Source organism: Lathyrus oleraceus, chromosome 4 (genome assembly GCF_024323335.1).
Source record: "Lathyrus oleraceus cultivar Zhongwan6 chromosome 4, CAAS_Psat_ZW6_1.0, whole genome shotgun sequence".
Lineage (NCBI taxonomy): Eukaryota > Viridiplantae > Streptophyta > Magnoliopsida > Fabales > Fabaceae > Lathyrus > Lathyrus oleraceus.
Window position 1 is genome coordinate 498,705,020 of NC_066582.1, and position 23,593 is coordinate 498,728,612.

The following is a 23,593-nucleotide window of genomic DNA, read 5'->3' on the forward strand; positions in this document are numbered from 1 at the left end:
ACCTATGGAAAGATAATCCTTAAGTGTTTACCTTGAACATATTACTAACCACTAACTATACTTTATTAACTTTGTTTATCACTAACCATTATTGTGATCTTGTTACCATTGTCTTGTGGTTTATTTTATGTCATACATACTCATTAACCATTGTTATTGTGACCTTATCATTATTACCTTGTGATTTACTTTTATGTCATTACATTGCAATTTATATTATAGTACTCATCATCATAATCATTATTGTATATACTCATCATGCATATCTATTATTGTTCTTTACTTTATTGTCATCATACAATTAAAAACAACAAAAACATGATAAAATGATAAGACCAAAAAGATACATTCCACTTGTAATCAACTATTGGACTTTGAGGATTTCACTTAGGACATTTGCTTGGAGGACGTTTCCCTTATCTTGTGATACTTTGCCCTTAACTTTGGATTTTATCTGTAACTTACATACCTATTTTATGAATGTCATCATGGCACTACCCTAGGGATACATGATTGTAACATCATTATCCTTTGTTAGCTTATGTCACTTTTGCACACACAAGGCTTTCTCTTGGGCTACCTTACAATGAGACTATTTATTTTCCTGCTTGGTTAATCAACAAACCCTTGATCCAACATCAAGTGGCATTTTCATAATCAAACTCAAAAAATAATAAAACTACGATTAGTATTGTGCACCATGAGCCTTAAGTGGTGGAGAATGAGTAAGAATTGAGCTTTCTTACCCTTACTCTAATTATTTTGGACATTATACATTTGACTTGTTTGTCTAGAATATTCACCTCCGTCCTTAGACTTTAGTGCAATCTAATCACAAACAATCTTTTCATAAACCCTTCTTCAAGGTAAAATCAACACAACCCATCAAACTCATTTGTGTGCCTTAGGACATCACTCTGAAAACCCTTTTCTCAAAGGTAAAATCAACCAACCCATAAATATTTTCTACTTCAAACTACGGAGCTCTGATTCTTCATCACCCGATGGATGATACATAAGCACAAGGGCCACAATCCTTGGCGAGCACAATAATAAAAACCCAAAATCTCATTCTTTCAAACTTTGAAAATAAATAAAGATAAACAATAAACGAGATAAATATCCACATATGCAGACAGCTTAAATGATTCTCATGGAGTATCATGGATGTGAGGGGTGCTAATACGTTCCCCTTGCGTAACCGACTTTCGAACCTAATCTCGGTTGTGAGACCGATTCTTTATCCGTAATTTGCGCTTCCCGTGCGCATCTTTTTTCCCGAGGGTTTTATCCATTATTTCCCCTTTCCGTTCTTATAGGAATAAATAAAATTCGGTGGTGACTCTTCTAATTTTTTATTTAGTTTTCAGTCCTCGGTTTCGTTGCTGAACCCCGGTAGCAACAAGTTCAACAGTAATAAAATTAAAACATGCAACGATTATAATTTTGAAATGGTAATATTTATATACTAGTATAAATAGGTAACCTGTTTCATCCAATATTTCACTCGCATCTAATCTAAATTTGACCAATTTATTTTATCTCATTTTAATTTTTATTTGACAATGAACCCAAACACTTGGTCCAATTTTATGCAAAATATTGGAAGTCCTCCTAGTATTCTAAATCAACAAATAACTCATTTTAGAAATGCACCTCTTATCTCAAATTCACAAAATAATCCAAAATTTCAAAACTCTCATTTTATCCCAAATCCACAAAATAACCCATACTTTGAAAATTACTCGTATCTGTTAGGGTTGGTTGAAAATATATATTGTTGATACTCTTTATGATGGAGTATGATTATCGGTGAAGACAATAAAAGCTTATGTATTATTTTCAATCAATGTGAAGATTATTGGGGTTGGTTGAAAATATACATGTTAAAGAAGTCTCACATCGTTTAGTTTTGTAAATGAAGAGAGAGTCAAAGGCTATATGTATGATACAAGTTCTTTGGAGTTCCGCGTCGCTTAGTTCTGTGAAGGAAGAGGGAGTTCAATGTTATATATAGGATTCAAGTTCTTCATTCAAAGATGCACCAGTCGAAAGCACTTTAAGTTTGTATTTGACTTTCTTTGTTCTCTTATACTCTTGTATTAGAGTATTGTGAGATGTAGTTAAATATTTATTTTGGATCATGTGGGTGCATTGGAGGCATGGGTTAGTTGAGGGTATATTATGTGTTGTAACAATTTTCACATAGTGTTATTCTCTGGTTGTCATTTGACAACGGCTGTGGTTTTTTCTCCAGTTTTGCAGTTTCTATGTTATGTTCTTGTGTTGTGTCTGACCAGGGGATAAGTGTTCTTAGTATCTCTATGATTGCAGTTTTGTCTGATCTTCCACATCAGAAAAGTAGGGCAGTGTTGTGAAAGAGTTGTTGAGTTGGGGTCACAAATTCCACTGTGCAGTTTGGGTTAGAGAAAATTGATGGAAGAATTTTCTTTACTTATGGAAAGTTTAAGTCAAATATGTGTTTACACAAGGTGCAAGATTATGTCGGTGGTTGAAGAGCTTCCTGCCAACAAGGAAGTTGCACTATAATGTTTCAATCTGACTTTCGACATGTGAAAATTCTTGAAGTTGTTTAGCTTCAAGTGAAGTATCTCTTCTTTAGATGTAGTTTGCTAGTTGTTTCAAACTTATGATTGTCAGTGAAGACAATGTGAAATTCTTAGAATGGTTTAGTTTCAAGTGAAATTTATTCTTCATGATGAAGTATATGGTTGTCAGTGATGGCAATGTGAAATTCTTGAAGCGGTTTATCTTCAAGTAAAATATATTCTTCATGAGAGAGTATGATAGTTTTTAAAACTATGATTGTCAATGAAAACAATGAAAATTTATGTATTATTTTTAATCAATATGGAGATTGTTGGGGTTTGTTGAAAATATACATGTTGATACTCTTTATGTTGATACTCTTTATGGTCATGTATTTTTATTTAATTTTTTATTTCATTTAATATAACTGTTTGATTCAATCCTATTAACGGTTGAGATTTGAAAAAAGACTTACACCTGATGTCAACGGATCCTAACACAAAGGTATAATATAATATAAAAAAGTATTCTCTCCATCTCATAATAAATATCTTATTTGAACTCTATGTGATTCTTAAGAAAATAATTAGATGTGTTGATTTTAATGATAAAATTAATATTTTTTACTAAAATACTCTTATTTATTATAGTTAGTGGAATTGTTGAAAAGATTGAAAGTTAATAAATAGGAATATAGTAGTGGAAAAAAATAATAACAGTTGTATTGTGATTCTAAAGGGATATATATTTTGAGACATAAAAAACTGCAAATGAGACATTTTTTTATGAGACGGATGGAGTAAATGGATCTCATTTAAAAAATCCAAATGAGGATGATGGATGTGGGTGCTCTTGGGACAACATTTGTCGGTCAAAGAAGGAGGGGTCTTGGTGTTAAGCATTGTGGTAGGTTCAATTTAACTTTGTTAAGTAAGTGAAAATGGTGTCTGACGCTCATTCCAAAGTTTCACTTTGGTGGAAGGATTTATTTTCAATCGGTAAGGCTGAGGAGGAGAATCGGGATAACTGATTTGTTTTGGCAATTTCTTGCAAGCTCGGAAAAGGAAATTTAATTGATTTTTGATCGATGGTTGAGTTCGGAGTCGCTTCGCAAGTTGTTTCCTTTGTTATTCTTAATCAAGGTGGGTGACTGTGGCATTTGGTTGTTCGGTAGGTGTGCCTTTGCTTTTAGAAGAGGATCGTGTTTCGCTGTCCCAATTTTATTTGTTACTACAGGATGTTCAAATTGCTCTGCGACAGGATGATCATTTTGTTTGGTGGAGAAATAATGGTGGATTCTCTGTTAGTAACAGCTATTGCAGACTGCTAGTTGTAGAGTCTGATGGGTCTGTTTTGGAGGTGGAGAAGTTGCGGCTTTTGGATTATTTGTGGAAGACCAATGCCTCTAATAAGGTGCTCATTTTTGGTTGGCGGTTGGTTCTGAACAGGATTCCTTTTAGGGTGGAATTAGTGAATCGCCACATTATCGTTAGAACTCATAATATGGTATGACCCCTCTGTTTTTTGGATGATAAAAACTTGGATCGTATTTTCTTACTTTGTCCTATTTATAATCGTATTCACGTTGAAGTAGGTGGTTGGATAGGTATGATAAAAACTTGGGTCGTATTTTCTTACTTTGTCCTATTTATAATCGTATTCACGTTGAAGTAGGTGGTTGGATAGGTACGGTGGTGCCGCTGTTTTCTAGCTCTTTAGCAACTTGTTTTATGGACTTCATTGAGGATGCAGGGGCTACTGTCAAAAGGAGGATGTTATAGTTTTTTGGCTTGTTATTTGTTAGGTTATATAGTCTTGTAGGAATGTTATGGTTTTTTGGCTTGGTTATTTGTTAGATTATATGGTCTTGTAGGAATGTCATTGTTTTCAAGGGGAATATTTTTAACAAGAAGGATGTTTTGGGTATGATCAAGTTTATCTTGTGGGAGTGGTTCTTGGCCTCTAATCGTTGTGGGAATTCTTGCTTGTGGGATGATTGGCGTGTCAACCCAATTTCATGTTTCTTGTAATTTGTTTTTGTTGTTCTGTTGTTTGAGTTTCTCTTTTGGTTTGTTATTGGCTTTCTAAAGGTTGGCATCCCTTCTGCTCCCTTTATTAATCCCGTTTTGCTTATTAAAAAAAAGTGATCTCTTCTACTTTTCTAAAATTGATCACAAAAAGCATGGCATTGATACTAATACATGTCTCTGTCATAATTGTAGCATGTACTATTTTGCTTACAATTGGAGCCAGTTTCTATAAAGAGTACAAAAGCAAAAGAGTAAATGAATTATCTAAATGCAGTAAGATAGATTCAAAATCAGTAACATGAAATAGAGATTATAAACTATCAGATGCTCTAAGAATCAACCATCAAAAAAGGTTCTACAAGCATTATGATATTTTCTACAATCAACTACATATTGAAGAAAATGTTTATGATACGAAAAATTTTAAGGAAGAGAGCAAGAGAATGAGAAATAGAGTTTTCGTAGAACACCCCTAGATTTGTAAGCACCAAAACTAGGGAATACCCTTCACATTAAGTAGCCAAAGCTGCCAAACATAGTTGACAATGAATGTGCAGAATTTATTATGATATATACTACATGAAGTTTTCACAATCATTTAGAGTCTTCATTATAACATGATGCAAACAAACTTCACAGAATGAATGCTATTCCCATAAGTGCATAATTGTTCAAAACAAAGTAGAGATTCAGAGTCTAAATCAGCTCACACAGGCTTAGAATATTCAAACCAAAACATATTTTAAAAAATCAAAATATTTGAACCAATCAATCACAAGACAGTTCTTATAGCCTCATAGCACAAACCTCAATTTAAATTCAATCCAATCCTTCTCAACCTTCACTCCCTTCAAAGAAAACAAATGCTGTGAGCGGAGGGCGTCGAGGATGATTGGGTAAAAGCTGCTCCCTACCAAGATAAAAGAGAAAAGGAAGAAGAAACACATGAAGAAAAGGTTAAATTGCCCAAACTGAAAAACTAATGCAGAAAATGCTGTAAGCAAGAGTTCCGAACGATTGTAGAACGAGCCACAAGGCACATCAACAACAGTATATGCAGTGATCAGGAAAATCCAGAGATTTTCATAGTAAGGATGAGCTAGAAAAAGTAACAGGCTCAAGTTTAAAGTAATCACAAGTATGGATAACTTCAAATGTATTTTTTATATAACTTCAAATGTTTTGATTGTACAAATATTTTTAAAACTTAAACTAAACTATTTTTCTCTATGATGTTGCTTTCCCCTTTTTCTAATAAAGAATATTTGCCAATTTGGCCCTATTTGTAGCAATGTAACTTGCAGAGTTCGATCCAAAATAAAATCAATTTACAAAAAATCGATGTCATTTTCCTGATATTCTAGGACAATAGAAGCAAGAGCTAGCCTACAAGCGACAGATCTTAAGTTCCTGACAAGTACGTATATTTCTGTCCTCCTCTGCTTTAGGGGCATCTCCTTCCATTGTTCTGCTCTTAAATCAGATAGTAAAACTGCCTCACAAAATCCCTCTGCTACAAGCCTCTTGCTGCAATGATATTGCACATGATAAGATTCTCTACAACAAGGTACATAATCAGACTTTTAGAAAAAGGATAGGAATCCAAAAGATACGATTTCAAACCTTCCTTGAACACAAGCTGTCGTGACAAAGCCAATAGGCCACCGGTGAGACTCTCTACCAATTGAATCATCTGGTATCTGCATTCCCCATTTACCGGAGGAATTCTCTTTGAAATATGATCTCATAGCAGACTCAGACAGTTTAAGTCCTGCTTCACTTTTCACTGAACTGCAAGGCATTCACAGTACATATACGATGTATTAAGTTTTAATATTACTATGAACTGATGGTTCAAAATTTAGAATAAAATACTCCAACCAACCAATATTGCCTCTAGAATGTCCAAAACCAATCCCAAACCCCTCACTTTTTATAATTTACCCTATGCTTATGTTCAATATGTTGTGTTATAGTACTTTAGAGTTGTTAATTAATAGTTTACCATTATTAATGTGTGGAAATGACTAAGAATTGACTAATCAACTAACAAGTAACAGCCCTGTGAAAGTGACTTAAAAAATTGGACTTATGTTCTGTAAAACAGGAAGGATTTTAAGTAGATTCTAAAACTAGAAAAGAAGCCTGAATAATATACATTTAATCTAAAATTCAATATTTATTTCAAGTGCAAGAAAAGAAGAATCTATTTTTTTATTTTCATCCTGTTATCATAGCATGAATGGAAAAAATAATAGAAAAAATCAAATTTTATTTTGTTAGCTGCAATCCTTCCCACATTACACCCAAACTAATTCAGAAACTCACAGAAAAAATGGATGCTACAATAAAACACTGGCAACCATATCTTGTTATCCCGTAGCCTAACAAAACAACGTGTTTGACAAATAAGTTAATAAAAAGCAAATTTTACAAGAATAATGGTCAATTCTTAATTTCCAACCAACAAAAATATAATTATTATTAGCAATAGAACAAAAAATTCATAATTTCAGTGTTAAATTACCTTGAAGTCCATAAAGGTATATCAGAAGGACGTGGCGCACAAATAACGGCCCCCTCTTCAAAAAAGCCTTCCTTGAATGGGTGAAGATGAACTCTTAAAAAACATAGCTTATGGTTATAAATGACAGAACTTCTATGACTTCTATCAAGCATTAGTTCTCCCTTAATAAACTTAGAGATTCTGGTCTTTCCATCTGCTGCATAAGGAAATAATAGCAATCGACCAGTTTTGGTTTCATTGAGTAATGTAGTCAGCATACAACCTGTCCTTGCTAAAGTTCCATCAAATGAAATCTCGGAGTCGAAATTTAAGACTTTAAAGTTGCCAGGGCAAGACTTTGATAAGGAATTAGCATTGGTCAAATCTTCCCCAGCTGAAAGGTGTAGAGTCTCCATTGAGCTAATCTCTTTGTTGAAAGTAGTGTGTATAATACCCCATGGAGGCAGGATGGGAACTCTCAAATTCCTTACAGAAGGAGGACAAAGTTCTTCCTTTTGGTTACATTCGGCAGCTTTAGCAGCCATGAAGAATGAGTATGCCTTGCAATCTGGGAAATCTTGAGGGAAAAATGGTATCCCCGACTAGATAACGAAAAAAAAATTCAAGTAATATTCAATACTCATACAGAAAAACAGAAGAAACAAAATGTATTTTTTTTAGTGGTGTAGGCAGTGCAAATACTTACATCAGATGCAACCCACTGCTTTTCTCGCAAACCTATTGCATGTGCCCCATTAGTGACAAGTGGAATCCAGAAGGCTTTAACCCAACATAAGGGAAGTATAACAGACCATCTAGAAGATAATCACAAAAGCATTCATCATATAGTTATATAGTACATAATATGAAAGGTTTTAACAAAAAAATAAGGTAATGCAATGCAAGGAGCATGTTTGATCAATTGATCTTTGTAACCCTTAAACTTATGACAAGTTATCTCTTTTTTTTCTAATGTGACCTAAGCAATTGAGCACAAATATCTATCCTTTGCTTTCAAAGAAAAAAAAAACAATAGTACTTGATATATATTCATAAACATTGGTAATTTCAAAAAAAAAAAAAGGAAAAGAGGAAAAATACATTGAAAATTTATTACCCCATGGTCAATTCCTTCATGTCATTTTTTAAAAGCAGAATAGGGCAAGATCTTGAGCACAGCCCTTTGGAAGAGTTCTCCTCCCTGACATCTATGTCATCAAGGCGGAATTTAACCATGCGTTCATGGTGCTTCTCCATAGAAAGAACACTTCCTTCCACTGGAGGCTTCAAGCCTTTGGTGGTAGTATACCATAGATCATCAACATCCGACTGGCTATCTCTAAATTCTGACCAAGACAAAGATGTCAAGTCTTTGTTCTTTCCTAACATTCCTCCCAAATCAGCAAGCTCTTTGCAACTAGTTTCTTGTGCATCACTTAGAGCCTTAGTTGAAATTGGCTCAGTTTGAACAGTCTTTTTCACAGGTAAATCCCGAGGATCCTTAACATTAAGAGATAACATTGCACGAGAAGAAAAATGTTCCTCATTTTTCAGTATGGAAGACTTGGTATTGTGAGAAACATGGTTTTCTTCCATAGTCACGTGTTTCTTTAACTCCCAATGATTTTCTGAAATACTGTCACGCAAACATCAACTATTTTGGATCATTAATGCCAGTTAAACAAGTAAAAAATGAAAACAGAAGTACTTTTCAAATTTAAACAACAAACCTTCTAACGGGATGCAATATCTTCTGAAGAAGTTGATATGTACCTGATCCCATTAATTCCAATTTTGCAAGTTTACCCTCAAGAGAAGAACAACTGATCGAGATGCCGCTATTTTCCATCTGAATAACAGTAGAGATGAAAAAACATATAGTGTGAGTTCATATGCCTTTTACGATTCTTAGTTCTTTTTCATGGAAATTAAAACCTTGGACAAACAAATCTAACTTACTTAGTGATTCATCTGACTAATTATCTCATATTTTACTTTTTTTGAAATGAACTTCCAGAAGGAATAATCATTATTGTAATTTCAGGCAAAAACTTTTTTATCATGATACAACATTTGACAAGTAATTAATGACAAGCTAGTGACATGCAAGGATCTATAATCATCTGAATCGTTAAATGTTGTCAACTCAGACATAAATGCATTTCATGTCCAAGCTCCCAGCCATGTTTATATTGGGATGAAATGGGCCAAAAGTCTTTCAAATAGGCAAAGTGATCATGGAATAGCCAGTAAAATGATGATATTTGTTATATAAGCCTATATGAGTAATTAGCTCACTAGATTCTCCTTGCTTTCATCTTCACCCAGTACAAGAAAAATAATCAAAACAAAATACAATTGAGATGTCCATATAAGATTCTAAAGAAGAAAGTGAACCTCTTTCTGGCAAGCAAGTTTTAGATTATCATATCCTTCTTCAAAGGCAGATGCATGTATCCACACCCAAAGGTGCCTAAAAGAAGAAATACACTCCAATCTTTCTGATTTTTCACATAAATCAACATCAGGAATAATTTTTTCATCACTGACACCTAGGTCTGTGATATTTTCTTGGAAAGTTGGTCGCCACATATAAGTTACAGGAGCAATTGCCTGAGAAACAGGTGCTCCAACTTGATGAAGCTGTCAATAAAGGAAAGTTAATTTTTTTGACAAAACAATGTGGCTCTTTCAACTTCAAAAACGGAAAAGGAACACTCACTCACCATTGCAGTTCCATAGGTTATACTAGAAAGAACGGAATCATTGTGATTTCCAGGATGTGTTGCTTCTGTGGGAGAGGGCACAAGTACCATTCTTAATACTGAAACTAATGAATCCTATAAAGAGAACAACCTTCAATAAAGATATAAGAACTAAATCATTATTTTCAAAGGCTGAGCCTACAATAAGTATAAACTACCTCTGGACCCTCCAATTGAACAGCAGAGTAATAGCTTGCATCATGTACCAGCACCCCTTGTTTGAGCTTTCTCAACAACGCCCTCGAACCTTTCCCTCTAAATAAGCACACAAAATCCATGTTAGTGCTTCTAAAAGATGTAAAACACGCACAAACTTGTAGCATTAGGTTGCCATAATCTAGTTCAAATACATCGCAACTAAGTAACACAACCGTGCACAAAGAAATTAACAAGATTCAAATTTATACATTGATTCTTTCATCGATTTCTCTTTGGTTTTTCTTATAAAAAAGACCAACCTTCCATGAAGACCGAGAGGAAGGTGGTAACCCCACAATTTGGTCATGGAAAATCGCTTTGCATGCCAAACATGTGTTCTCAGCCTCTTGGTTCCATCCCCAGAAGAGCAAAAGCCACTCTCAGGGTTACTCTTAAGTTCATATCTTCGACGTGTTCGTCGAGAAAGCTGCATTAGAGATTCCTTATTCAAAACTGATTCAGCATTGACTTTATCAACTACTCCCAGTTTTTGTCTCTTTCTTCTGTGCCCCTTTCTTGCAATTTGGTCATTAAATGATGTTGTTCTTCTTCTCTGGTTCCTTTGAGACTTGTAATCATTGCTTAGTCTATTTTCAACAATACATTGAAGGCTCTGAAGCTCAGAGGCACGGGATTCAGCAAACTTCTGCACATTGATTTTGCGAGGTGGTGCTACCACGGGTGCTGAAACTTTAGGCTTTTTAGTTCCATCGACAACCATTATTGAGAGCTAAATAAAAAGAAAGTTAGTTTACATTGAACAAACATAAACTATACTCTAAAGCATGAACAAAACCATTGGCTTAATTTAACAATCCAATTAGGTTTGAATCAACACAAGCATAGTCCAAAAGTAATAAAACAATGCATAAAGCCAGATTCTAATGTATCACTTGCAAATAGGGAAACAAACAGTGAAACCAAACTTTTCAAAACTGATACAAATTTGAGGAATGTCATAGGTAGGAAATTAACCAATCACCTATTTACAAATTTCCAGATTTCCTAAGCAATCAGATATTTGTCACAAATAATAATAAACATTCAACAATAGAAAACAAACCTAACAGAGAGCGTAGGAGAGGCAGAGAGATGATAGTATTTAGAGAAAAAGATAATGTAGGGAGGTAGCTCGCAGAGGTGGGATGTGGCTCACAGAGGTGGAAGGTGGCTCGCGGAGGTGGGAGGTGGCGGGCACGGTCACGGTCGTGGTCGGAGAGGAGTGTGAGGTGAGAACAGGTTAGAAGAAGAAGACGTGTGCCGATGAGAGAGACAATAGGGTTGATGGTTAAGTGTACATATGAAAAAGGAAATTAAAACTTAAAAAATAAAAAATAATATACATATGAAAATCAAATTTAATAAAAGATACAACACATTAATTTTTATTATTAAAAGTTTAAGGTAAAAAATATTTGTAAACATATTTTAAGATCATATGTTTTAAAAATCGGATCGAACCGGCTGGTTCAATCGGTTTGATCAATCTTTCAAAATTGTTAGTGGGTCAAAATCGGAGTAAAACTGGAAAAGAAAAAAAAACTGAATTGAACCGTTTAAAATCATTCGAACCAAAGAATCAGAATCGATTTCGTAAAATCGTCCGATTCAAAAAAAATATCAAATTAACCATTTTTTTTAATTTTAATATGTCAATATCAAAACTTAACATATATTTCTCCATCACAAAAAAAAATCATATTTTTTTGTCAATCATACAAACTTTCAAGTTTTGTCACTCCATTATAGTTTTTCTTTCAACCACATTCTATCATCATCACACCATCTCTTTTAAACATAGTAACGATATTCAATTTAATATTAATTCTCGTTCAAGTCAATATTGTTTGTTATTGTCAAATAAGACTTATTTGTCTTAGTTCAACTCAAATTCATTGTTTTTGTTTAATGAAGTATGTTGTATTATTTATTTTTGATATTCTATTTTAATTATTTGAATTTTATTTTAGTTATTAGATTTTATTATTTTAATTTTAGTTTGAAGTAGTTTAATTTATTTTATTGTAATTCTTTAATTTTGTCAAATTGTTCTTAAATAAATATTGAAATGAAGTGTAGAACTATGTTATATTATTATATATATTATTGATATTGTTATATTAACTTTGTAATAGATTTTTTTAATATTTATTTTATTAAGTTGTGAACGTATGATTATGTGTGACATATCGATGAAATTTAGTTTCATATTATTAGTTTATTTAATAAACGGTTTGACCATAGATTTAACTGTTTGAATCAATTAAATCTTAAACCACAAATTTCACCAATTCGATCTCCGGTTTGATTTTTAAAACATTGAGATGATGCCTAAGTCAGTGATATTCTTTTGAAAATGAGATAATACCTGCAATCAAAGCATGTAGTGTGATTTATATATGTTGTTTTAGTCGTCTAATTCAATATGTAATGTGGAAGGTCCTTCAATTGTATTCAAGGACAACAAAATTATTATGGTTAGAATTAGGAATATTCATGGTATGGTTGAGGAAGAAAACCGATTTAAACCAAATTAAATTGTAGTAAAAATTTATTTGAACTAAACCGAACCATTTCAATTTAACTCAGAACCGAACCGAACCATAATCATTGATTTGATCTACAGTTTTGAAATTTCAAACCATATCGAACCATTAGAAGTTATTTTTTTCTAAATCAAATCATTTATTAAATAATTGGACCCTTCAACTATTTTAAATTTTTATTAAAAAAAGTTAAAACATGTTTTTAGTATTTTTCCTTTTCAGTTTCAGTTTAGTTCGATTTTGTAAGTAGAGATTGTGTCTAAAAGGGGGTGAATTAGGTACTTTGATCGATTTTCGATTTATTGAAATTATACTTTTAATTTTCTGGTTTAGTGATGATTTAGAAAGCGGTGAAGTGCTAAAATGTAAAGAATACGGCGACGTATATTGGTTCCTCTCACAATCCGAGAGTGTTTCAGTCCCCTTATGCAGTAAGAGATTTCAATATTTGTTTAGAACTTTGTACAAGCCTATCCTAGCCACTATACACAAGTTCATAACTCAACCAATAAGGAAATCCCCTTATAATCTTTACAAAGTAAAACAAGAGAACAATCATCTCTTTTTCACTCTCTTGCTTCCAACAGTCCGACAGCAAGGTATTCACAATAATCTGAATTTTTACAAGAGTTTGAAGTTGGATAACAATGTATCAATTCTTAAAATTGATCTTCTCTATCAAGTAAGCAATTCACACTATTTTATACAAGTGTTCAAAGATTATAGTGTTGAAACTTTTAGAAATGCAATAAAAATGTATGCAGTAAGTTTCGCACAAAGTTTGTATCACGAGACACTTGTTTTAAAAATGAGAGTAATGAGTTTGAATTGTAATGAAAGAGCTAAGTTTTTAAAATCTGATAAGTAGAGTATTTATAGTACCTCAATACCTTTCTAAATATGTATGTATTCATGAAAAGATATCATGCTTGAGGGATGAAAAGTTAAGTTTGATAAAAACAAATTTTGAATGAAACAATGTCACTGCTTCAGTGGTAACCGGTTACCATAAATGGTGTAATCGGTTACACCTGAAGCGGTATAAAAAGTTTCAAAGTTTCGTGTGTGTAATCGGTTACACTTTCTATTGCACAACAAAGAACTCAAATTTATGTATGTGTAACGGTTACCAGGAATGGTGTAACCGGTTACACCTGCTTTGAAACTGAAAAATATCTTAAAAAATGAGTTTAAGCCATGTTCCAAAATATTTTAAAATTAATGTATGCATATGGAATGATCAACATGATTTTTTTCTCGAGCACTTAAATATTAACATAATGTAATTGCTATTTGTACCTCAAAAATGTTGGTCAACCATAAAATCTCAAAGTTAGTCTTCGTAAGTTGAATGATATTGAGCACTTGATGTATTAGCTTTGACCATGAGGCTTTTTCCATTCTTTTGCTATGAGCATTTGCTTTTAAATTATCTTCATAAAAACTAATAGTTGGAGAAGTTTGACTTCACAGGTTTCAGTTTCGGTTCAGTTCTAGAACTATTTATGCAATATGGTTTGATTCACTAACCAACCATTATGGTTTGGTTATTTTAACTTCAGTTCATTTTAGTTCGGTTATTCGGTTCAGTTCATGGTTTTTTGAACAACCCTAGTTAGAATTAAGTATGTTGTGTATTAAGGAAGCTTCATGTGTCCATCCTTTTTGCTAGGAAAGTTTTAGATTGGGGCTTGGTAATTGAGTTTGCCGCTTTGAGTCTTTGGTCGGCTTGAAATAGTTGTCGAATTGTCCTTCATTCTTGTCTTGTGTTATCTGGGAGAGCTCTTGCTTTGCGGAGGTGGAAGTGGAAAAGTCTGGAAAATGGAAGTGGGTAGCCTCATAAACATACGCATTAAATAATAGTTTTGTCACTAAAACATAGCATGTACTTCCTCTGTCCCAAATTATAAGACATTTTATACATTTCATGTAAATTAAGAAATATAATCAATGTTGAATGAGAAAGAAAAATTATTCATAACTTTACAATATTGTCTTTCATTTATTACAGATGAAAGAGAAATGTAAGAAATTATAAGAAAAAATAATAAATAATAGAGAGTATATTAGGAAAAATCTAATTAATGTTGCATTTAAATCGTAAAATGACTTATAATTTAGAACAATTTTTTTTTTGACAAAGTGACTTATAATTTGAGACATATAAGATAATATAGATGAAAATCAAATATAATAAAAGATACAATACATTAATTTTTATTATTAAATGTTTAAGATAAAAAAATTCTAAACATATTTTAAGTTATATTTTTTTAAGAGTAAAATATATTTTATTTATTGAATATTTAACAAAATATTTCTTCATTGACAATATAATAAATGTGTACTTATATATTTGTGAAAAGCTAGCAATGAGCGAGGAGACCATGTTGCCAACAAGGGATGGCAGAATCCTATCGCCCACGAGGGGATCGACATCGCCTGCAACACTCCCGTTTGCCCATAATAAGGAAACATGGGAAATGACATGTCTTTGTCAGAGATAATGCAAAAAGGAGTCAAGTGAATAATCCATGTCTCCCTAAAAAATAGGTGGCTAGTTGCAACTCCCAAGGAACCTTAAAATTTGACTCATAAACCTCTATAAATAGAGTTTCTCACCCTCATGAGTTTTCTCTCACCTCATAGAAAACACCTCAAAATAGGGTCTCTCGCTACCGTGATTTTACCCTAAACCACCGCAAATTTTAAAGCCTCTTACCACCCTTACCAGCATATGGGATGTCACACACTTGTATTTTTTTTAGCAAGTAGAGTGATGCCCACTGTGGGATCCTGTAAAACTGACATGGGTCACACCTTCCATTATTATCATTATTTACATTGATTTCCACTAAAAATGGTCAGGAGAGATCCAGGTTTCATGGTTAACATCATTGTCGAAGGTTTTGCAGGCGAAGGAAGTTTCAGTTCCTCTCAGAGGAAATATGTCAGACAAGTGCTAGTTGCGAATGTAATATCCTTAAGCCTCTCCAAAGCCATGCGGGAAGGACTATTGACCATAATCATTTTCTCTAACAGTGACACCACAAGAGTCTACCCTCCTAACAACGACCACATGGTCATCACTGTACAATACGATAATTGGGATATCAAACGAGTCTTAATAGATCCAGAAAGCTCAACTAACATCCTATTATGGAGAACTTTCTAGGAGCTCCAGCTTGATCCCGACAACATTAAGGCTTTACATGGCTCACTAGTAGGCATGTCAAGTAAACATGTGCAAGTAAGAGGCCACATAACCTTGGAAAAGACATGCGGCACTAGAGTAAATTCCAAGGCGATTGAAGGCAATTACCTCATGGTGGATAACTTATCGACCTATAATGCCATCCTTTCCAGCCAATAACTCGTTAGGGGTTATCATATCCACCCAATACTTGGTCTTGAAATACCCCCTACCCAGCGGGAGAATCGGGACGGTCTGAGGAGATCATGAAAGCAATCATGAATGTTACTAGAGAGAGTAGCCTAGCAATAAGGAAGAGGGATGTCACCCACGAGGCTTCCCCTTTCTCCGAAGCGCATGACACATACACCGCGAGTTAGGATCCCATACTAGGCGTGGCATTTGGCCTTCAACCTTGTGAGCATGCATGTTTGTGAGTTGATCTCTCTACTGATATGAACTTTGATATTTGTGAGATGATCTCTCTGCTGATGTTTGACGAGTAATGGTAGTTCTGAGTGACCTGAGTAACCTGACTGGATGTTGATTTTGTTGTGTGCATGCATGATTGTTTGTGTGCCTGACTTTGGGAGCTTTGTGATTCTGTTTTAAATGTGTAGCAATCACTTTTCTTATGTGGTACTTCTGCTACTGTTGTTTGCTTTGTTTGTTCTGTTTGTGGTTTACTTATGTTGCTTAGTTTCTAAGACTTACTCATACACATCTTGTAAGTTTTTGAAAGAGTTGTTTTGCCAAAATTATCCAAAAAGGAAATTGTTGTTCCTTTTAATTGGCTTCATTATGAGAAATAACATGGAGTGTACAATATGTTTTGGTGAAGAAATAACACATGTGATACACGATATTTCAGCATGTGTGCGACATCTAGCCTTTGGTAGCATGCCAATGTTGTTGTTGTTCTGAGCGATTTTTTTTTTATATGTGCAACGAGATTTGTTGTTATCTTTTAGCAATGTGTTAATTAGAATTGTTTGGCATATTGAATAAGATCAAATATGTTTAATTGGATATTTAAATTTGAATCATAACAAATCAAATCTTTTTGTTGGATGTTTTTGAAAAAACAATTAAAAACATAATCCTTTATAAGTCTGGACGTGGTCTCAAATCAAATGCTCATTGTAGAAAAGTCCTGAAGTTGCATTGTTATTTAAGGAAACTCAAACCTAACGTTTGAAGTGTGTGCAAGTATTGAAGATCTTTGTGTTAAGGTTTCTATATTTGAGTCTTTTGTTTGTGTTATTGTTTGTGCATCATTCTAGCGCTTGCATCATTCTAGCGCTTAGCGCTTGCATCATTTTGGCGCTTACATTCATATTCAAATGCATGGAGTTCAGTTTGTTAGTTGAGTTGTAATTCAACAATCAATTTTCTATTTATTGTATTGATTACTAGGGTTAGTGGTTGAGAGAAAGTGAAATGGGTATTGTATTTAGGGGGAATCCTAAATAGAAATACACTGATAGAATTAAGAATAGGGGCATTGAACAAAGATTGTTCATCTAAGACACTTTGTATTAATTTTATTGAGAGCGAATTTTCTTTTTCGGATTGGAAGCCCCTCTGATGTAGGTGATGTTGCACCGAGCTGGGTTAATAATTCTTTATGTTCTTTAAATTTCTTTATGATTTATCGTCTTGTTTTATATTATCTGTCAATTCTAGTTTAAGATGTTGAACATGTTAGCTTAGACATCTGGTCCAACATTTATCCATTTAAGAACATAATTTCACCATGATTTCAAAATTATTTTTCTCACATTTTAAAATGTGTGTCGGTTATATTTCTAATTGCATTTTATTATTTTCATACCACTTAAAATAATTGTATTTATAATTAACAATTTTACTCTATTTAAAAAAGGATAACCGTGCACATATTTTATAACTTAAAAGATCAAATTATTAAAAAAAATATTTAAATGACCAATCTATTAAAAAAAACTTTAAAAAACATCTCTATAAATATTCGAAGAATCTCATTTTTTTCCTCTCAATTTGTCATATGTTTTTCTTCTTTCTCTATCTTTTAAAAAATACATTCGATTTAATTTCCCCCTTTTTCTTTCATTTTTCGATAGAGTTAAGTTTCTCTATTTTTCTAGCCACTTTTGTATGATCATTTTAATAAAAATATCTCACATACTTGAGATTCAATACAAAATCTCTAATATAGCTATACATACAGGGTGTGCTTAAATTTCTTGATTTAGATAGATAGATACCCTTCTTCCATGCAACTTCCTTTCACTCTTGTTTATTTTTACTTTTCAATTCTATGACTTTATAAATAGCCTAAAAATCAACACTTGCATGCATCCAAATTAACTCAGAAAAGAAACACAGGTTCTATGCTGTGATGGAGACAACTTTTATTTCTTCCAAAGAAGAGATTATTGATTTGAACCAAATCACACTCCGACCCTTTCATCTCTCAGACCTTGATGATCTCATGGTAATAACTACTGATAAAAAAGTGGCCAATTTCTGTTCTTGGAAACCTTACACAAGCAAAGACCAAGGCGTCAACTTCATTGAAAATACACCAACCAAGTTTCTATGGTGCAAAGCAATATGTCTTAGCGATCGCGCTATTGGACGTATTTCACTGAAATCAAGATCACCACATGATAAAAGCAGGAACAAAACTGCAGAACTTGGTTATGTTCTAGCCTCTAAATATTGGGGTAAAGGGATTGCCACATGTGCTGTGAAACAAGTTCTTAAGGTTGTTTTCAATGAACTGTCACACTTGGAAAGGGTTGAAGCTTTTGTTGATACTGAAAATGTTGGGTCTCAGAGAGTTTTGGAGAAAGCAGGCTTCCAAAAGGAAGGAGTTCTGAGGAAGTATCTGTTCATGAAAGGAAAAAATAGAGACATGATCATGTTCAGTGTTCTTTCTAGTGATCTCCAATTATGATTTGTTGGTTGAAAAATCTTTTATTATTATATTTGATTCTTCATCAAAAGTATTAAAAATCTTTTATTATTATATTTGATTCTTCAAGAAAAGTATTAAAAATCTTTTATTATTATAAAGCTACATAGTCAAGTCAATAATGGCATACCAATATAGGGCTATCAAACTTTTTGTTGCTTGATCCTAACTCCAAGTAAATAGATACCCTTGTTCCATGCAACTTCCTCTTTTTTCAACTCCACGACTTTATAAATAGCCTGAGATTGAGTAAGCATCATCCACATTCACATCTAAATTAACTCAGAAAAGAATAAAGAGTGCTGTGATGGAGGGAACACTTATTTCTTCCAAACCATGTGCCAAAGAAAATAGCATTGATTTAACCCGAATCACACTGCGACCCTTTAATCTTACTGACCTGGATGATGTTATGGTGTGGACAACTGATGAAAAAGTGGCCAAGTTTTGCTCTTGGAAACCTTACACCAGCAAAGATCAAGGTATCAGGTTCATCGAAGATACAGAAAGCAAGTTTCTATGCTGCAAGGCGATATGTCTTGATGATCGTGCTATTGGGTGTATGATGATGTTCTCGCCTGATGATAAATGTAGAAACAAATCTGCAGAACTTGGCTATCATCTAGGCTCTGAATTCTGGGGTAAAGGGATTGGTACGTGTGCTGTGAAACAAATTGTTAATCTTGCATTCAGTGAATTGTCATACTTGGAAAGGCTTGAAGCTCTGGTTGATGTGGAAAATGTGGGGTCTCAAAGAGTGTTGCAGAAAGCTGGTTTCAAAATGGAGGGAGTTCTGAGGAAGTATTTGTTGATGAAAGGAAAAAGCAGAGATATGATTATGTTCAGTGTTCTTTCAACTGATCTCTAACTATGATTAGTTTGTTAGGAGGATAATATTGGAGTTGGTGTCTTCTCCATTTCTATTAAAAAGTTATTTTTGGGTTTGTTAAGTTCCAATTCAGGAATAAAATATTGTATTCACACATACAAAAAAGTTTCACCTCATTCCTAATTTCATTTTAAATTGAAGTCTTAAATGCCTTTTCAGATGTTTTAAAAGATGTCCAATACTAAGGTATACAAACATAGCTTCAAGTTGGAACCAAAGAGTAAAATGTAGAAACAGAGGAATTGCATAAACCTTGTTCACCATTGTAACTGTTGGTGCAAAGGTAGAATAAAGATGAATATTCTATTAAGAGAATGACGGCTACAAAAAGGATTAAAAGTTACAATGATTGACACCCTATTTATAAGCCTCTAACAAACTTAAATATGAATCAAATCTAATATTTAAATCTAATATCTAACAAACTTAAATATGAATCAAATCTAATATTTAAATCTAATATCTAACAAACTTAAATATGAATTAAATCTAATAATTAAATCTAATACTATCCCTTAATTCATATTCCATCAAAACTTGTAACACCAATTTCATCCCTTAATCTGAGAAATTGATCAGTCTTGATAGCTTTCGTCAGAACATCTGCCAACTGCTTCTGAGTGCTACAGTGTACAACTTCTAACACTCCCCTCTGAACTTGATGTCTCAGAAAATGATACTTGGTCTCAATGTGCTTGCTTCTCCCATGCAACACTGGGTTTCTGGCAAGATTGTTTGCAGACTTGTTGTCAATCATCAGCTTCAGAGGTTTGTTTACTTTAATCTTCAGATCCTTTCTCAGAGTATCTGAACTCCATCCCTAGAAAGTATGTCATTTTGCCTAGATCAGTCATTTCGAATTCATTCATCAGAACTTTCTTGAACTTGGCTATCTCTTGTTCAGAACTTCCAGTCTTGTTTCTCTCTATAGCATCAAGTTCTTCTTTCATGGCCTTCAGCCAGAGCTTCTGCTTAAGAGCCTCTTCTGTACTTATGGGTTCAGAGTCTACTAACATGGCACACTGAATAACTTCTCCTTCAGAGTCTACTTCAGTGTCTTTCAGCATGTCAAATTCTGCATATCTTCTGGGGATGTTTCTGATTCTTTGTGGTCTCTGAACTTGTTCAAAGTCTTGAGCTTCAGAGTTTCTAGCTTCAGATGGTTGACTTCCTCCAGAGCTTTGACCATCTTCAGGGGCTGACATATTTCCAGAGTCTGAATTGCCACCAGAATCTGGATTACCATCAGAGTCTGGGTCATCTGGATCATCAGAGTCACCTTCATCTTCTGAGTCTTCTCTAGAGTCAGAATCACTATCAGAATCAGAATCAACGTCAGAGTTTACTCCAACCTCAGAAATTCTGAACTCTGACCTTTCTTCAGAGGTTCTAACATCAGAGTCAGATTGAGACTTATCCCAATTCCAAACTTCTGATTCCTTCACAATCACATCTCTGCTGAATTCAATTTTATTGGTTTCTGGACAATAGAGCTTATATGCACCTGTACTGTGGTACCCTATCAGAATCATCACTTTGCTTCTATCATCCAGCTTCTGTCTTCTGGCTTCTGGAACATGTTTATAGCAAACAGAACCAAACACCTTCAGATGACTAACACTTTGCTTATCTCCAGTCCACTTCTGTATTGGAACTATTTCCTTCAACTTCTTCGTAGGACATCGGTTGAGTACATACGTTGCAGTGGCAACAGCTTCTCCCCAGAGCTTCTGAGGAAGCTTCTTCTCCTTTAGCATGCTTCTCACCATATCAAGCAAAGTGCGGTTTCTTCTTTCAGCAAGACCATTGTGTTGAGGGGTATAAGGAGCAGTAACCTCATGCTCAATTCCATTCTCCTCACAGAACTTCTGGAATTCTTTGGAGTTATACTCACCTCCACCGTCAGTTCTAAGAATCTTCAACTTCTGACCACTCTGATTCTCAGCCTTCATTCTGAACTTCTTGAATTCATCAAACACCTCGTGTTTAAACTTAATAAGGGATACCCATGTCATTCTTGTGAATTCATCAACAAATAACACAAAGTATTTATTCCCTCCAATCGATGCTACTGGAAATGGACCACACACATCAGAATGTACAACTCCCAAGGCATGTTTTGCTCTTGGAGCAGTTTCTGACGCAAATGGCAATCGTGGTTGTTTTCCTTCCATGCAAACTTTGCATGACTTTTCAGGCTTCTTAATTGCAGGAATTCCATGTACCAACTTCTTTGAATTCAGATGTTTTAAGCTTCTGAAATTCAAATGACCAAATCTTCTGTGCCACAGCTCACTCTCCTTCTCAGCACTTGTTGCACTAAGACATTCTGAGTCTGCAGTTCTGACATTCACCTTGAATGTTCTATTCCTTCCCTGTTCTGACTCCATAATCAACTTCTGATTGCAGTCATACAGCTTCAGAAGATTGTCCTTCATGGTAACTGAAAAACCTTTCTCAATTAATTGTCCCACACTCATCAGATTGCTTCTGATGCCAGGTACATACCACACGTTCTGAATCAATGCTGTTTTCCCATTGTTCAGAATCACTCTGACATTTCCCATACCTTCTGCATTAAGATATTTGTCATCAGCACATCTGATCTTTGTCCTCTTTTCAGAGTCAAAGTCAACCATCCATTTCTTGTTTCCAGTAAGATGATTTGAACAGCCAGTGTCCATATACCACCAGTCTATCAGATCCATATCATCAGATTCAGAGGCCATCAATAGCACAGATTCGTCATCAGAACTTCTGGCTATATTTGCTTCTTCTGATTTTCTCTCCTTGTTTGACCAACAGTCTCTAGCAAAATGACCAAACTTCTTACAGCAGTAACATTGGATTTTCTTCTTGTCATACTTCTATTTTCCCTTCTGAGCATTCTTTTGTCTATCAGAGGTTGAGCTTTCTGACTTCTGACCACCATCAGATCTTCTCCTGGCTTCTGACTGCTTCTGATACCTCCTATCAGAAGTTGCTTTCAGAGCCTGCTGCTCTACTTCCCTTTCAGAAGTTCTTTCAGTCAAACGCAACTCTTGCGCTTCTAGACTGCTCTGCAGCTCTTCAATTCTCATTGTGCTCAGATCCTTGGAATGTTCTATTGCTACCACAATGTAATCAAATTGAGAGGTAAGGGATCTCAATACCTTCTCCATGATTGTTTCTTCAGAAAGAGTTTCTCCACACGTTTTCATCTCATTAGTGATCAGAATCACTCTGGAGATGTATTCAGAAACTTTCTCATTATTCTTCATGTTGAGATTCTCATATTGCTTTCTCAAGGACTGAAGCTTCGCCTTCTTCACTGATGCGTCACCACCATAACATCTAACCAGTGTGTCCCACGCAGCCTTTGCTGTCGTTGAATCTGCAATCTTCTCAAACACATTTACATCAACACATTGATGAATGAAGAACAATGCTTTCTGATCCTTCTTCCTTACTTCCTTCTGCGCGTTTTTCTGTTCATCCGTCGCATCTGCTGCTACCGGAACATAACCATCAGTGACAAGATCTAGAACATCTTGAGCACCGAACAGTACACGCATTTGGATCATCCAACGATTCCAGTTTTTACCGTCAAATACTGGAAGTTTGGTGTTCATGTTGCCGTTTCCGTTCATCTTTCTACCTTGCACAGTACACTCAGATTTCTCACACAGTGTTTCCCAATCCACAGAATTAAAAATTCTGATCAGATTTTGTTCAAGATTCAACACGAATCTAAGAATCAAAATCAAACACACAAGACCTCACGTTCACTCGTGTTTCCCGTGTTTCCCCAATGAATCCGAACCGGAGCTCTAGATACCAATTGTTGGTGCAAAGGTAGAATAAAGATGAATATTCTATTAAGAGAATGACGGCTACAAAAAGGATTAAAAGTTACAATGATTGACACCCTATTTATAAGCCTCTAACAAACTTAAATATGAATCAAATCTAATATTT

The 23,593-nt window shown here is 34.3% G+C and overlaps 3 protein-coding genes and 1 long non-coding RNA gene across 4 annotated transcripts; 3 read left to right on the forward strand and 1 right to left on the reverse strand.

Moving 5' to 3' along the window:
* Positions 1-3,304: 3,304 nt before the first annotated feature.
* LOC127076799 (uncharacterized) lies at positions 3,305-4,730 on the forward strand. Its single transcript, XR_007786883.1, has 2 exons — positions 3,305-4,056; positions 4,225-4,730. It is a non-coding gene; the product is annotated as an uncharacterized LOC127076799 (long non-coding RNA).
* Positions 4,731-5,725: 995 nt separating this feature from the next.
* On the reverse strand, positions 5,726-11,354 carry LOC127076794 (ribonucleases P/MRP protein subunit POP1). The gene is made up of 11 exons (XM_051018584.1): positions 11,113-11,354; positions 10,310-10,779; positions 10,010-10,106; positions 9,813-9,926; positions 9,484-9,729; positions 8,817-8,935; positions 8,204-8,722; positions 7,793-7,901; positions 7,108-7,688; positions 6,204-6,371; positions 5,726-6,107 (listed from the first exon to the last, which is right to left on the reverse strand). The coding sequence occupies exons 2-11, from the start codon at positions 10,768-10,770 to the stop codon at positions 5,909-5,911; spliced, it is 2,613 nt and encodes an 870-aa protein (XP_050874541.1). The 5' UTR covers positions 10,771-10,779; positions 11,113-11,354; the 3' UTR covers positions 5,726-5,908.
* Positions 11,355-18,111: 6,757 nt separating this feature from the next.
* On the forward strand, positions 18,112-18,803 carry LOC127076798 (uncharacterized). The gene has a single exon (XM_051018587.1). The coding sequence runs from the start codon at positions 18,169-18,171 to the stop codon at positions 18,727-18,729; it is 561 nt and encodes a 186-aa protein (XP_050874544.1). The 5' UTR covers positions 18,112-18,168; the 3' UTR covers positions 18,730-18,803.
* A 136-nt stretch (positions 18,804-18,939) lies between these two features.
* LOC127076796 (uncharacterized) lies at positions 18,940-19,939 on the forward strand. Its single transcript, XM_051018586.1, has 2 exons — positions 18,940-19,677; positions 19,796-19,939. The coding sequence occupies exon 1, from the start codon at positions 19,055-19,057 to the stop codon at positions 19,613-19,615; it is 561 nt and encodes a 186-aa protein (XP_050874543.1). The 5' UTR covers positions 18,940-19,054; the 3' UTR covers positions 19,616-19,677; positions 19,796-19,939.
* Positions 19,940-23,593: the final 3,654 nt, after the last annotated feature.

Bases quoted from the DNA above. Each gene is read 5' to 3' on its own strand.
- LOC127076798 (XM_051018587.1), top strand. From the start codon at position 18,169: ATGGAGACAACTTTTATTTCTTCCAAAGAAGAGATTATTGATTTGAAC.
- LOC127076796 (XM_051018586.1), top strand. From the start codon at position 19,055: ATGGAGGGAACACTTATTTCTTCCAAACCATGTGCCAAAGAAAATAGC.
- LOC127076794 (XM_051018584.1), bottom strand. From the start codon at position 10,770: ATGGTTGTCGATGGAACTAAAAAGCCTAAAGTTTCAGCACCCGTGGTA. The intron at 9,927-10,009 runs GTAGTTTATACT...TTCTCTTTATAG, and splicing joins TTCAATTGGAGGGTCCAGAG to GATTCATTAGTTTCAGTATT. The intron at 7,902-8,203 runs GTAATAAATTTT...ATTATCTTCTAG, and splicing joins ATGAAGGAATTGACCATGGG to ATGGTCTGTTATACTTCCCT.